General features: G+C 37.5%; 3 protein-coding genes across 3 annotated transcripts; 1 reads left to right on the plus strand and 2 right to left on the minus strand.

Annotated features, from left to right (window-relative positions):
• Positions 1 to 3,987: 3,987 nt before the first annotated feature.
• EAE97_009980 (uncharacterized protein) lies at positions 3,988 to 4,410 on the plus strand (the record flags this gene model as incomplete). Its single annotated transcript, XM_038880495.1, has 1 exon — positions 3,988 to 4,410. The coding sequence occupies one exon, from the start codon at positions 3,988 to 3,990 to the stop codon at positions 4,408 to 4,410; it is 423 nt and encodes a 140-aa protein (XP_038728541.1).
• Positions 4,411 to 6,068: 1,658 nt separating this feature from the next.
• Positions 6,069 to 7,488, minus strand: EAE97_009981 (uncharacterized protein; the record flags this gene model as incomplete). Its single annotated transcript, XM_038880496.1, has 3 exons — positions 6,069 to 6,508; positions 6,579 to 6,617; positions 6,645 to 7,488. The coding sequence occupies 3 exons, from the start codon at positions 7,486 to 7,488 to the stop codon at positions 6,069 to 6,071; spliced, it is 1,323 nt and encodes a 440-aa protein (XP_038728542.1).
• A 1,345-nt stretch (positions 7,489 to 8,833) lies between these two features.
• On the minus strand, positions 8,834 to 12,328 carry EAE97_009982 (uncharacterized protein). Its single transcript, XM_038880497.1, has 5 exons — positions 10,926 to 12,328; positions 10,710 to 10,877; positions 10,544 to 10,659; positions 10,213 to 10,493; positions 8,834 to 10,162 (listed from the first exon to the last, which is right to left on the minus strand). The coding sequence occupies exons 1-5, from the start codon at positions 11,050 to 11,052 to the stop codon at positions 9,532 to 9,534; spliced, it is 1,323 nt and encodes a 440-aa protein (XP_038728543.1). The 5' UTR covers positions 11,053 to 12,328; the 3' UTR covers positions 8,834 to 9,531.
• Between the last annotated feature and the right edge of the window lie 28 nt (positions 12,329 to 12,356).

Here is a 12,356-nt window from a genome sequence, read left to right on the forward strand (position 1 = left end):
TATAATCTTTAAACATGATAAATGATGCATATCATTAGACTTGTGTGTTTGTCTGCTAGCTTCAATCAGAATCGCTACTTTCCATGATTGGCAGATTCTGGTTCCCATGTGAAATTCATTGGTGACTTCCGACAACAACGTATATACCCCGGAGAGCCCCAATTTAACTTAATTCGGGCAAGATTTAGATAATTACTGAGCTTTAATATACTTATATTGAAATATAGCGACAATCAAGAGAGTTCTGACTGAAGCCAACAACTTTGTTGCAGATCAGGGAATCGTAAAGTTCATCTTGTTTGAACTTATTCGGATCCAAGAATCAAGAGTACGATACTTTCCAAGTTGCAAGTGACAATAGCTACTGGCAATTTGCACACTATCATTTACAGAAGCACAAAGTTCTCTCGTTTTTGTGGCCTTTGTTGAGAGATAAGAGCACAAAAACGTAGCCCCCCCCCGCCTCTCAAGTGTCCTTCACTCTTTGGCGCCACTCATATATCTCCAAGTGAACGATCCTAACGGATTATATCCTCCGCAAACCAAAATTCAAAACTGGTCCTCCCGGGACCGATATTAGAATAGAAATTTGACATCCAAATCTGCTGACCTCTGATCTAGAGCACATTCAATATGTTTATCAACCAACATTGCTGCCGATATTGGCAGTTGACCTATTGAATCTCATATAGAAACAAATGATTCTGGTTCATCTTATGAGGCTTCGAAAATTCTTCTCTACTTCTAAGTCGACAAGTAAAGAAAAGAATCATACATCACTATGCTGTAGTGAGGTGGAGTTCACGCTATTGAAAATTATGCAGCACTAAATGGAACTATTGAATTTCAGACGTGCAACGAAACAAACAGACCCGGGGAAAATGAAAACCATTGGTTACTCGTAGACAGCAATCGACGTTAACAAGTGGAAGGCAATAATAGTTTTGGCTTGCACTGTAATGATAGTTGACTAAACTGCGAGGATGCGGTACAACTTTGTTGCGTACACTATTTGGAGAGTTCTCCCATAATGGAAAGCGTGGCATTGTGTACAAGAGCTATATGATTCAAGGAGACTCTACATGAAACCTTTCTGAGATAAGAATACTATCGTACCTAGGTCTCTCTATGGGCAACTCACTGTCCACACTCAAGATATAGAAATATCATTTTCTATGGCGGATTAGAATTGCTCACTTGGAACTTGAGTTGATAAGATGAAGTGGGGCAAATGCGAATCCAGTTCAATGGTGTGTTTCCAAGGATGACAAAAACATTGAATATACGCAATCGCAGTCTTCAATCTTAACATGCAATCGTCGTACTGTAAGATCATAGACAAAAGTTGCATGTATAGTTGAATTGAGACCCGAAAATGTAGGTTGTAGTCGGTGATGACTAAGTGGAAGATGTTACCCATCGTACTTTGCCACTTGTATCTTTTAGGTTCGGGCTTCCGGACAAAGCGACATACATTCCCAATATAAGGTTCACACACCAAACTTGACATCCTCTTCGTCTCGACTCTCAAGAAACTTGAAGACCCTCGATCAGATGGAACTTTTCCACAAAAGCCTACAGGGTGGGACTGAGCAAAGGAAGAGCCAAAAGATAAAGGAACAATGCTAGGGACAAAGATCAGATCCCAAAAAAGAAAAAATTACGATGGACTAGCGGCGAATCGAACGCCGGACCTCTCCCATGCTAAGGGAACATTATACCACTAAACCACAAGCCCGCTTTACTATTGTTGACAACAGGTAGTTTTTTACAAGTATATTGCACAAATTTGTTGTGTGTGGGGGCGGGGGAAAGTCGGCTAGTCGGGTAACCGATATCCCTACTACGTGCACGACCCTACTATATGCACACTTTTTTTATATCAAAACAAAAATCAATTTAAAATTTAAAAATCATTATAATAATATAAAATTTAATTCAATAATTATTAATATTATTAATTTCAATTTATAAGGATTTCGAATTATTAAATTAAGAATTGATTGAATAATTAAATAAAGAGAATATAGAATCTTGATATATAATTTCTTAATAAATAATATATTAGAATCTATTTATAGAATTATAATAAATTTTTATAGATTTTTTGATATTAATAATATTATAAAAAAATCAAAAAAATCAAAAAGTAAAAAGAATTAAATTTAATATAGATTCTTAGATTTTTCTAATGATTTATAATATTTTTAGAAAAGTTAAAAATATTTTTTAAAATGAATTTAAGTTTTATATTTAATATTAAAGATTTAAAAAGTAAGTTTTTAAAAAAGGGATTATATTAAATATTAAAATATATAGAGTTTTGATAATAAAAGAAATTATTTAAAAAATATCTTTTATTTTTGAAATTTTATTTTTAAAATTATCTAAATCTTAATTCTATTATATATAATAAGATTCTAATTATATAAAAATTCTTTAAAAAGAATTTTTTTTTTCAATTCAAAATATTATTAATTCATTTTTAAAAAAATTATTTTGAATAAAAATTGATTTAATATTAATTAATAATTTAAGTTTCGAAATTTAAATTTTTTATTAAATCAAATCTGATCAATATAGTTTCATTCTTTAATAATTGATTAAAAACTATATAACAAAAAAGTTTAAGATTGAAATTCTTAAAAAAATTAATAAATACTTATATTATATTTATTATTAGATTAAATCAAATTCCTAATAAGTTTTTATAAATCTTTATTTAAATTTAATATTAATAATTATAGATTTTAATATATTTATATTTTTTTTAAAGATTATTGTTATTATATAACTTAAAAATAGAATAAATATTATAAATTCATTATTCTATTAATAATTAATTATTAAAATATTTTTTATAAAATATATTAGAATTTAATATTAATATAATTTCAAATTTTCGATAAAAAACTTTAGTTTTTTTCAAATATCTTATATTATAATATATAGAACTTCATAATTTCATTAAAAAAACTTATATTTTTAATTATATTATAAAATATATTAATAAATAAATAATTTTTTTTATAAAAATTAATATCTTATTTATCATTATTATTATTATAATTTTTGAGATTTTTAATTTTTTTATTTCAAAATATTATATAAGTTTATTTCAATTATCTCAATTTTGAATTTCAAATTATAATATCGCTTTTTCAATTTTTAATTCAATTTTCTATATAAATAATAAAAGTGTGCACATAGTAGGGTCGTGCACGTAGCAGGGATATCGGTTAACAAACGCCTTTGTGTAATAAGCGAGCCCATCTGCTTGTTTTCACGTGAGGAAAATCATTCTTAGTATTAATTCACCACATAGATTTAAAGAGGTTTTGAGAAATTAATATAAGAAGCTTATTGAGAAGAAAGTATCTAAGCACGCTTGTATGAGGCTTGAGGAGATTTATTAAGCGAACCTAATGTGATGGGAATACCTACCTACCTTAGGTAGTTAGGAAAATTACAATAAGCTACCAGATCCTCAAAATTCTTTGTCTTCATCAATTGCTTTTGAATTGTTTCATACAAGTTTTGTTTCTTAAATACGGAGATACAGGTCCAGAGGATCGGGATTATCTGGGTTCCTGGGTTCCTGGCGTCTATATAGGTACTAAGCCGCCGTGGAGACCCTAATCTAGGCAGGCTTAAGTATACATTTGTCGAAATCTTAATATTATATTCACGCGATTTTTAGGCAGACGATTTTGGCATTTGAACAGTCTCCGAATAGCTGCAATTTCCAAATAACTGTAGATTTGTGAAAGGCCCAGCATCGAGACCGGCTTTCAACGGCCCTGATGCCTAGATGCTGGGAATGTAATTGAAAATATATAAGAGATATGAAATCATCTACTGAGCTTCCTCACATCAATTTACCTCAGTAGCGCGCACCAGACGAACTCTCTTAATCTACCACTCTATCTTCAATTTCTGCATTCACATTCGCCAATTAACAAGCACCAAAAACCACATTCTTTCACCATGGTTGCATCTGTTAATGTAGGTCGGCCACTGTCCATCGAACTCATGGACCATATCACCCTAGAATTGAAATATCAGAGTGCGATCAACAAATTTCCAGATGACGAATTTGGTGAAATCCAAAGAGCTGAACTCAAACTCGGTGCGTTTTCGCGCGATCAGAAAACGGTTAAAAATTTGACGAGGCGCTTAGAGGAATGGAGTATGAAGCGTGGGATATTGTCAGAAAGTGCCTCAGAAAAACTGACTCCTGAATTTATAAGGAACCATGATGGGTTGGATAATTACCATATTCTGAAAAATGAAGTGGAGAAAAAGGAACGAAAGAGACTAGAGGCGGAGAACCAGAAAAAAGAAACTTCGGGCAAGAAACCTCAAAAGAAACCTTCTAGAAGCCATACGAGCGAATCTAGTAGAAGATAGAAGGATTGTTGGTTGGCGTCTGGATTTATTTTATACGCTTTCTCGAAGGACGAGATTAGGAATTTGGTAATCAACATTTGTACTTTGCTTGTCTGTTCGCCTCGAAATTGGATTACCTATTTTTCTTTTAGTTGTGAGAAAAATCGTTCAGATTTGAATGTGTTAGAAAGTAGCTATCATCCCATCAAATCGCGGCCTAGCATCAGTGCAAAAATATAATACTTCAAGTCTTTTCCGCTGAACATCAGTTTAACTAGTTGTTAACAACCGCAAAGGAACGAACATCGAAAGGTCCCGATTAATTGAAGATGTTCCAACGAAATCAGATTTTTGATTATGAGCATGTGTTGGTGAGTTCTAGAGTATGAAGCACTTGACGTAGAGGGCTGCCAAATAAGGAGACTGAATCCAGTAATGGATTACTGATATCAGAGTCCACATTAATGCCAGTAAATCGTCCTCTAATATTGCTATTCAAGCTTGTTTTCAGTTCCCTAATAATCGCTCACCTCGTACGTTATAATCCGACCCAATTTGATCTATAGAGATGATTTTCGAATCATCCCACACTTTGCTCGAAGCCAGTCCTCGATTAGCGTCGCTTGATAAGAAGCACTCTCTCCTTTTGATAGACGCCTTACCAACACCTCGCCCAACCCTATGTTTGGCTATCAATCATAGCCTCATCATAGTAAATACCGCCTCACCACCGTCATGATTATCACACTCTAAGCCCCCTCTCAATGATCAGTCTCCTTTCTTCAAATATCGCGCCAAGTTTGTGCCTTCATAAAAACGCAGATGAATACCAGATAGATACAATTATTTCATTGCCCTTGCTACTGCTGGTGCGCTTCCTGAGTCTATTTTCTCATTATCTTAAACTTTTGCATGTCAAACTCGATATCAGTTAGCCGAGTAGCTCTTTTTCCCTTGATTTCCATTAATTTTCCAGATCTTGACGTGTAGATATGATAACTCTATTTAATACTAACACTTAAGTAAAATATGTACATTCGAGGTTTCAGAAATATATATATGTACACGATTCCGTCAAAAAGCTTTTCCAGGAAAGCAAGCAGTGCAGGAAATAACTAAAAGCTGAAAAAATGAATGGTAACAGGAAAGTGGGACGAGTCGACCACTTTACCTACCTACCTTGGAAATGCTTATCGAGTTTATATTTCTAGAATTTATACCACTCAGTTGTGGAAGAGTTGCACATTGGACCTTGGACACGTATGATTCAACGATTTATAAAAGTCAACTGCTTTTTTGAATATTTTCCTAAAACTCTAACGCCAAACACTCTAAAACCTGTAACATGCTTTGTCCCTCGCTGTGGTCCATAAAACCTACTAAATAATAAGGAAAGATTTCTGAGAGTGATACAACCATCGGCATACAAAAATGGTCAGACAAGAAGCCCCCGTTTTCTCTGTCTAGAGCCAGTATTTCAGTAAACCATCATAAAATTACCATGAAAAAATGAAAGAAAGTGTGTTGAAGCTACCCTTTGCAACATGGTGCGGTACTATGGGTGCCAAACTGTAATCGCCGTCTCTATTCTTGAATCGCGTATGATCCATTGGAAATCTAGAGAACGTGGAAGACATTGAAATCAGAGACGCAATGTATGTTAGTGTTAGAGATTGTACCTAACGATCACTTCCTTGGTCATGATAATACTGATCATCTTGTCCACCTTGACCACGTTGCCCACTTTGAAAACCACGCGAATGAACAGCCGCATACCCACCAGATGGCTGACCTACATATGATCGAGGAGCCGATGTTTGACCTGTAGAAGGTTGCATAGCCCACGATTGACTAGGTACCTGAACAACGACCCTGATTTTCTTGATACTGAGTACGATAACCAGGATAAACTGCAGGATAAACTGGTTGCTGTTCACTTGCATGACCATGTGAATAGCCACTTGTGAAACCACCAGCCTGTTGAGTACCGTATGGTTGAAGAGCCGATACTTAACTAATTGAAGAACTGCCCAGATTTTCTTCACACTGAGTACAATAACCAGAATGAACTGTAGGATAAACTGATTACTGTTTACTTGTATAATCATATAAATAGCTACTTATAAAATCATTAGTTTATTAAGTATTATATAATTAAAGAGCCGATATTTAACTAATTGAAGAATTACTCAGATTTTCTTTACACTGAGTACAATAATCAGGATAAACTGCAGAATAATCCGGTTGCTATTCACTTGCATGACCATGTGAATAGCCACTCGTAAAACCACCAGCCTGTTGAGTACCGTATGGTTGAACAGCAGACGCTTGAGATTGACCAACCTGTTGTTGAGTTGCCGGGCGATGATCTGGCTCTTGTGCTCGAAAGGCATTATAAATCTCCAAGGACGAAGCACTTTGGTTTGCTGGAACAAAATTTGGCCCTTTCAGGAACTCCTCTGATGGGAGCGGTGGGCTAGACGTAATACCATTATTATAATCGTTGTGCTGTTTGATCGCTAGTGTTGCTTTCTTTATACCTTGGACTTCCAAGCCTCCCCACATCCAGCACCTATCAGGCGTCGTTGAAGCCGACGTGCACGCTCCTAGGACTAGGGATTTTGGAACTTGTGTTGGGTAGCTTAAAACGATGTCCAAGAATTCTTTGCGAACCCACTTTCGAGATGGTGTTGTTGGCAAGTCTGAAGTCCTTTTAAGCTGATTAAGTGCTCTTTGTCCAAATGATGTCCGGATCCTGAAACGCAACAACTCAGTATTTAGTGGTTTACACTGGTAATTATCCATCGCGATCAGCTCATTCATCAAATCTGTTAAAGCCTCCCATCCGCCGGTTGCCATTCGGCCATAATCTCTATCAGGATTCAAGACATCCTGGCGGCGCAAGCCAAATGCAAAGAAGACCGCTACGTCTTGAATTTCTATATCCCATGTCCGATATTTTCGGGGTGCGATATCGGGAACTGGGGCGAGGGCGGAGGGACGCGGATTATGGCGACGAGTGCGGCTACTGCCACTGCCTCTGCCACGGGTTGAACGTGATGTATTTTCACTATGACGAGAGGAACGTGAGGTACGCATTATTGACGAGTACTAAAAATCCCGACCTTCAAGTAACCAAATGTCAAAATACCGACAAGCTCAAAGTGAACACAAGGCAGCGATGGAGAATGAAGTTTTGATTTGACAGCAAATCAATCAATCCTTTTCGACCGTGTTGATTAAGAATAATGAGAAGTCTTCGGCGTCGCAATCAGAAACAACTTGTAGATGATCTCAAAAGTAAATGACTGGATGGCTTGTCGAGAGTGGTATTTATTTATGTCTTAGTGTCGAGTGTATGATGGTAGAGTATGTAACGAAAAAGTTCAAGGAGGCGAAGGTTTAGTTGATGGAAATGCAATTTCGAGGTGCGAAAAAACAGTTCTTGTATGGCGTTCTGAAAATCGAGAGTGTAAGTTGCGTGAGAGCGCGAATATGTGATGGCAATATTTATGATTCTTAACCGCACGATCTTTAACTGTATCTCCTATTCACAAGAAATATCTGGTATGACAATATCCTCTTCAAAGTAGAGCATGCACGATTAAGGGAGAAGGTTTCTCAAAGCAGGACACCCTATCCTACTTAAGCGCATTTCGAGGTATCGAGTCAACCATTTTTCTTCTGTCAAGTTGATGCTTCCGCATGATTAATATATATATTTGCTATGAGTATGCATCAGAACATGGGGGTTACGACTCGAAATACACAATACTTCATGATTCATCCAGAAACGAAGTATGAATTTGTATCTCAAGATCATGACTGCTCATAGAATTACATTGCATGATTCATAAGAAATGAAGTATGAATACACTTCAAACCCAGAATTCTATGACTAGGCTCAGAAAGATACTTTGCTTCAACTCCTCGCCTTTTGATGGCGTTCAGAGGGTAGAAGATGGGATATGTCAACAAGGTGTTTGATATGATCTTTTCCAAGAAGCCTTGTCGACCTCGGGATCCACATTTCCAGTTCGCACAGCCACAATAAGCCACCAAGATTATCAGAATATTCCAAGCTGGAGGAAGGTTCTCTGAATGGTCGAAACCCATCTGAAAGTGTACGGGCGTAGCACTGTAGGTTTTGAGGATATACCGAGGATTCCGTGTAAACAAATGATTTGCTCAACCGTATATCGTATACGTGATCATATCCAGAGTTAGCCCAATTTGTCATACATTCACATTTCTATATCGAGTAGCTATCGCTTCAAGAATACGAAGTATACCACATCAACATATCCCAGACCCGAAAACTATTCGGCGTTCGAAGGGCAGCTTATTATGATCCAATTTCACAATATAAGTCACTTGACATGAGTATTCTCGGAATGAATGAGTTGAGGTGTACACATATATCGTATGAATACATTTCGAACTCAAAGACTCTTAACCTCGATGACACCAAAAATCATGAACACAGAATAAGTTTCCAACACAACACAGATTCGGGAAACTTAATCGATAAAATACTATTCTATACTTAAGTCCTCGGATTTTTTCGCTATTCGATGCCATCCACCACCAACGTTTCATCCACTAGCCCTCTGCTCTCTACATATCATTTATCTCCTCATTTCAGTTTGTGCGTGTACTCCATATTGAGGCATAGTGATCCCATATACCGCTTTCCCTCATCCTATCTTAGCAATCAATCACTATACCAGCTACCGCACAATCTCCAATTTTCCTTCTCCCATGCAACCCCTTCAAATACATCCATAACCTATTCCTATTTGCTCTCTTCCAAAAAATAACGCCCGGGAAAGACAAACAAGTGAACAGACCTAAATCAATTTAAAACAACATTGAACTACCATGGTATTTTTTGTACTTCTTGGAAAACTCAATCTTTGTTTTACTCCTACTATTTCTCCTTATGCCGTATCCTTACTGAATGGAAATGACCTCCGCTTATCCACACACAGCATTCTTCTCACTCCAACAAGAAGACAAAAGAAAGGAACTATAAAAAAGAAATTGTATGTGCAAAGAAGTGGACAACATAATCGTCCGAAATACTGAACGACAAATGTTCCAGTTATGTATGTACTACCGCTCAAGCAACAATGACATTCCCTAATAATGACTGTTGACACTAACTGAAGTCATATCCGCTCTCTTCATAGGAGGAGGAGGAGCCGGTTTCTTGGCTCTACTGGGAGGAGGAGGGGGAGCTCTTCTCGAGTTTGGCGTAGAATTACTGCCATGACTAGTAGCTGGACTGACTGATCTTGCACCGTATGATCTATCTGGACTATTGCTATTAAGAGTTGAATCGTCACTCGGGTCATTAAACAAATCAGCTGAAATGATATTAGTCCTGGCAGTTGGTCTTAAAGATGCGCGTAAAGAACCAGCATCTGAAGGAGGAGGTAGAGTGTTAAGACGATTTGAGGAAGGAGATTCGCGGTAGTGAGTTGTTGGGCCTTGGAATGTGGATGATCGACCGATTGTTGGGCGTTGTGGGGAACTTGGAGGGGAATACTCTTCTCTTCGATCCTCTCTTCTACCAATTCCTGATGTCGAGGCAACTCGAGTTGTGTTAACACGAGGAGTATTGGATCGGATAGACGGACGTGGAGCTTCTAGCTCTGGGATAGGTTCTTCATATGTGGAGTATCTCTCACTGTATGAATGAGCTGTATTTGACCGAGGTCGTGCTTCTGGGCGTCTAGGTTGACGAGGTGGTTGTGCCGCTGATCCTCGTCTAATACAATGTTAGTCTCAAGAAATCCGCGTAGATCACAAGTAACTTACGCAGCTGGCCATTCCCTCTTCAATTTCAAAAGTTCATCACGACAACGGTCATAGTATTCGAGCTCGGCTTCCAAAAATGCTCCCAAATCTTGAACACTTTCCGCCTCTGCCTCTCTAATATCTTGCATCCTTCTGTAAACATCCTCGCTAGATTCTTCATATTTCGCTTTTTGTGATCTGAGTTCTTCCTCGACTCTGAAATCTTCTCTCTTCGCCTTTTGCATCTTGGAAAGGGAGGCATCGTAAGCCAATCGTCTTTGTTCGAGCTTCTTCCTGGCAGACTTTGAAAAATTAGATATTGCGTATCTGGACCATGGCACATTATACAAACCTGATATTCCTTCATTTGAGCCAAAGATCTCTCCAAGGATTCGAGCCAACTCGAAGTTGCGTCCACAACATATGTATCCTGCTGTCTCGAGATTCTCTCGTTTGTTCTACCCATAGCTATACCCTCATTAGCCATTTTCTCAAATATTCTCTGGGAATCTACCTACCGATGAGGCAATTTCCAAAGTCGGAATCCGGTTCAAAATCTTCACCATGGTGTATCATTGTTTGTCCCATGAATGCTACTGGCAAGATCTTTTCTCTATCATCTCCTTCGTTCCGCTTCGAAAGTGATTTGACATAAATCGTCATGGACTTTTGTAACTTTTCCATTCCTGGTAGATATTAGAATAATTCATGGATCGATATATGGCAGACCGTACCCTCATGTCTCATTTGCATTTCTCCCTCTAAAGATTTGAATTCGTCCGAAACTTCAGTCTTGGACTCTTGTCCCATCTTCTCTCCAGCCCATTGCTTGACTCTTCCAAATTTCTTGCCGACGTTCATATTGGCGGTTTATGTTGGAAGATAGTGAATTACTTTCTTGGAATTATTCGTATATGTTGCAGTATGCGGATTGTTCGGGATCGAAGGATAGTACTTGAGTACCTAGTATTTCAATTGTTGATTTTCGTACAACAAAGAAAATATTTATTTCAAGACAGCAATTGTTATATTCATCCGAGGATCAACGAGAAGTTTCTCGATATTCTTTGAGCGAGCGTAAGACAATAAAAGTATTGGCAGATTTCCCAAAGGTGTAAGGAAGAGTGAAATCAAAACTGGAAGGCGAATTGAAGACTGTATTGCATAAAGTATGATGGCCACAAGTAAAGTTAATTCCTCCAAACTCTCAATGATTCGCAAAAAGGTAAATCCTGGGTAGAACAACGAAGCGTGAATGGTTGAATTCGTGATGGGGAAGTAGATATCTGAGAGTCAATCCCCCAGATCCTTGTATCTTCGACGTGTTGTTATCAAAGTCGGGGAATAGCTTGGATGAAGAGGTTGGGAAGAGTGGGGAGGTGTAGTAGTCTCGTAAGTATATTGTATTGCAGTAGCTATATGTATTGCATATGCACCACCAAGGACGGGATACTTTCGATGGAATCTTTTCCAGGAAGGTGGTTGAACGAATGTGTAAGAAGAAGCTTTGTGAATGGCTCACGGCGAAGTTTCCTTGAATTGATATGGAAAAGAGTGTGGTTGGTGACTGGTTGTCGGGTATTTTCCCCCCCTTAGCTGTACCGGACCTAGGCAAGGTAAGCCTTTAATGTTCTGGAACGAAAAGAATGTAGTATTGAATCGATTGTGGTGTGATTGAATGGATGGTCGAATGGATGGATGGATGGATGGATGAATTGACGACGAGTAATAAGAATGAATACTAAATCAACCGTTCCTTTCCTCTCCTTTCCTTTCTTCCTATTCAATTTAATTCAATATCAAAATTGGTAGGAGGTATGGGGGCACAGGGTGAAATCTAGATGAAGCAGAGAGTAGAAAGTATTAGGCAATTGATTTAATTAATTGATTAATCAATTCTTAATTGAATGATTGGGTCGGTTGGATGGGAAAAGTCTCCTATCATGAGAGGAGAGCAGAAGTGATGGAGGGAGGGAATAAATGAATGAACGATATGAATATGTAATTTATGAAATGGTTATGAGTTTATCATTGAGCGTGGGTAGGTACTCGCATGAGAAGCTTGAAAGTAGAGATGGGAAGAGATTCAAGAGAAGATAGAAATGAATGAATGAAATTCTTATCATATCATATAATGTGGAGGGGGGATAGGATAGGAGAATAGG

This window comes from Botrytis byssoidea (assembly GCF_014898295.1).
Source record: "Botrytis byssoidea strain MUCL 94 chromosome Unknown BBYS_025, whole genome shotgun sequence".
NCBI classification, from domain to species: Eukaryota; Fungi; Ascomycota; class Leotiomycetes; order Helotiales; family Sclerotiniaceae; genus Botrytis; species Botrytis byssoidea.

Coding starts and splice junctions, on each gene's coding strand:
- EAE97_009982 (XM_038880497.1), bottom strand. CDS start 11,052: ATGAACGTCGGCAAGAAATTTGGAAGAGTCAAGCAATGGGCTGGAGAG. Junction 10,878..10,925: donor AATGCAAATGAGACATGAGG/GTACGGTCTGCC, acceptor AATATCTACCAG/GAATGGAAAAGTTACAAAAG. Junction 10,660..10,709: donor CTTTGGAAATTGCCTCATCG/GTAGGTAGATTC, acceptor ATGAGGGTATAG/CTATGGGTAGAACAAACGAG.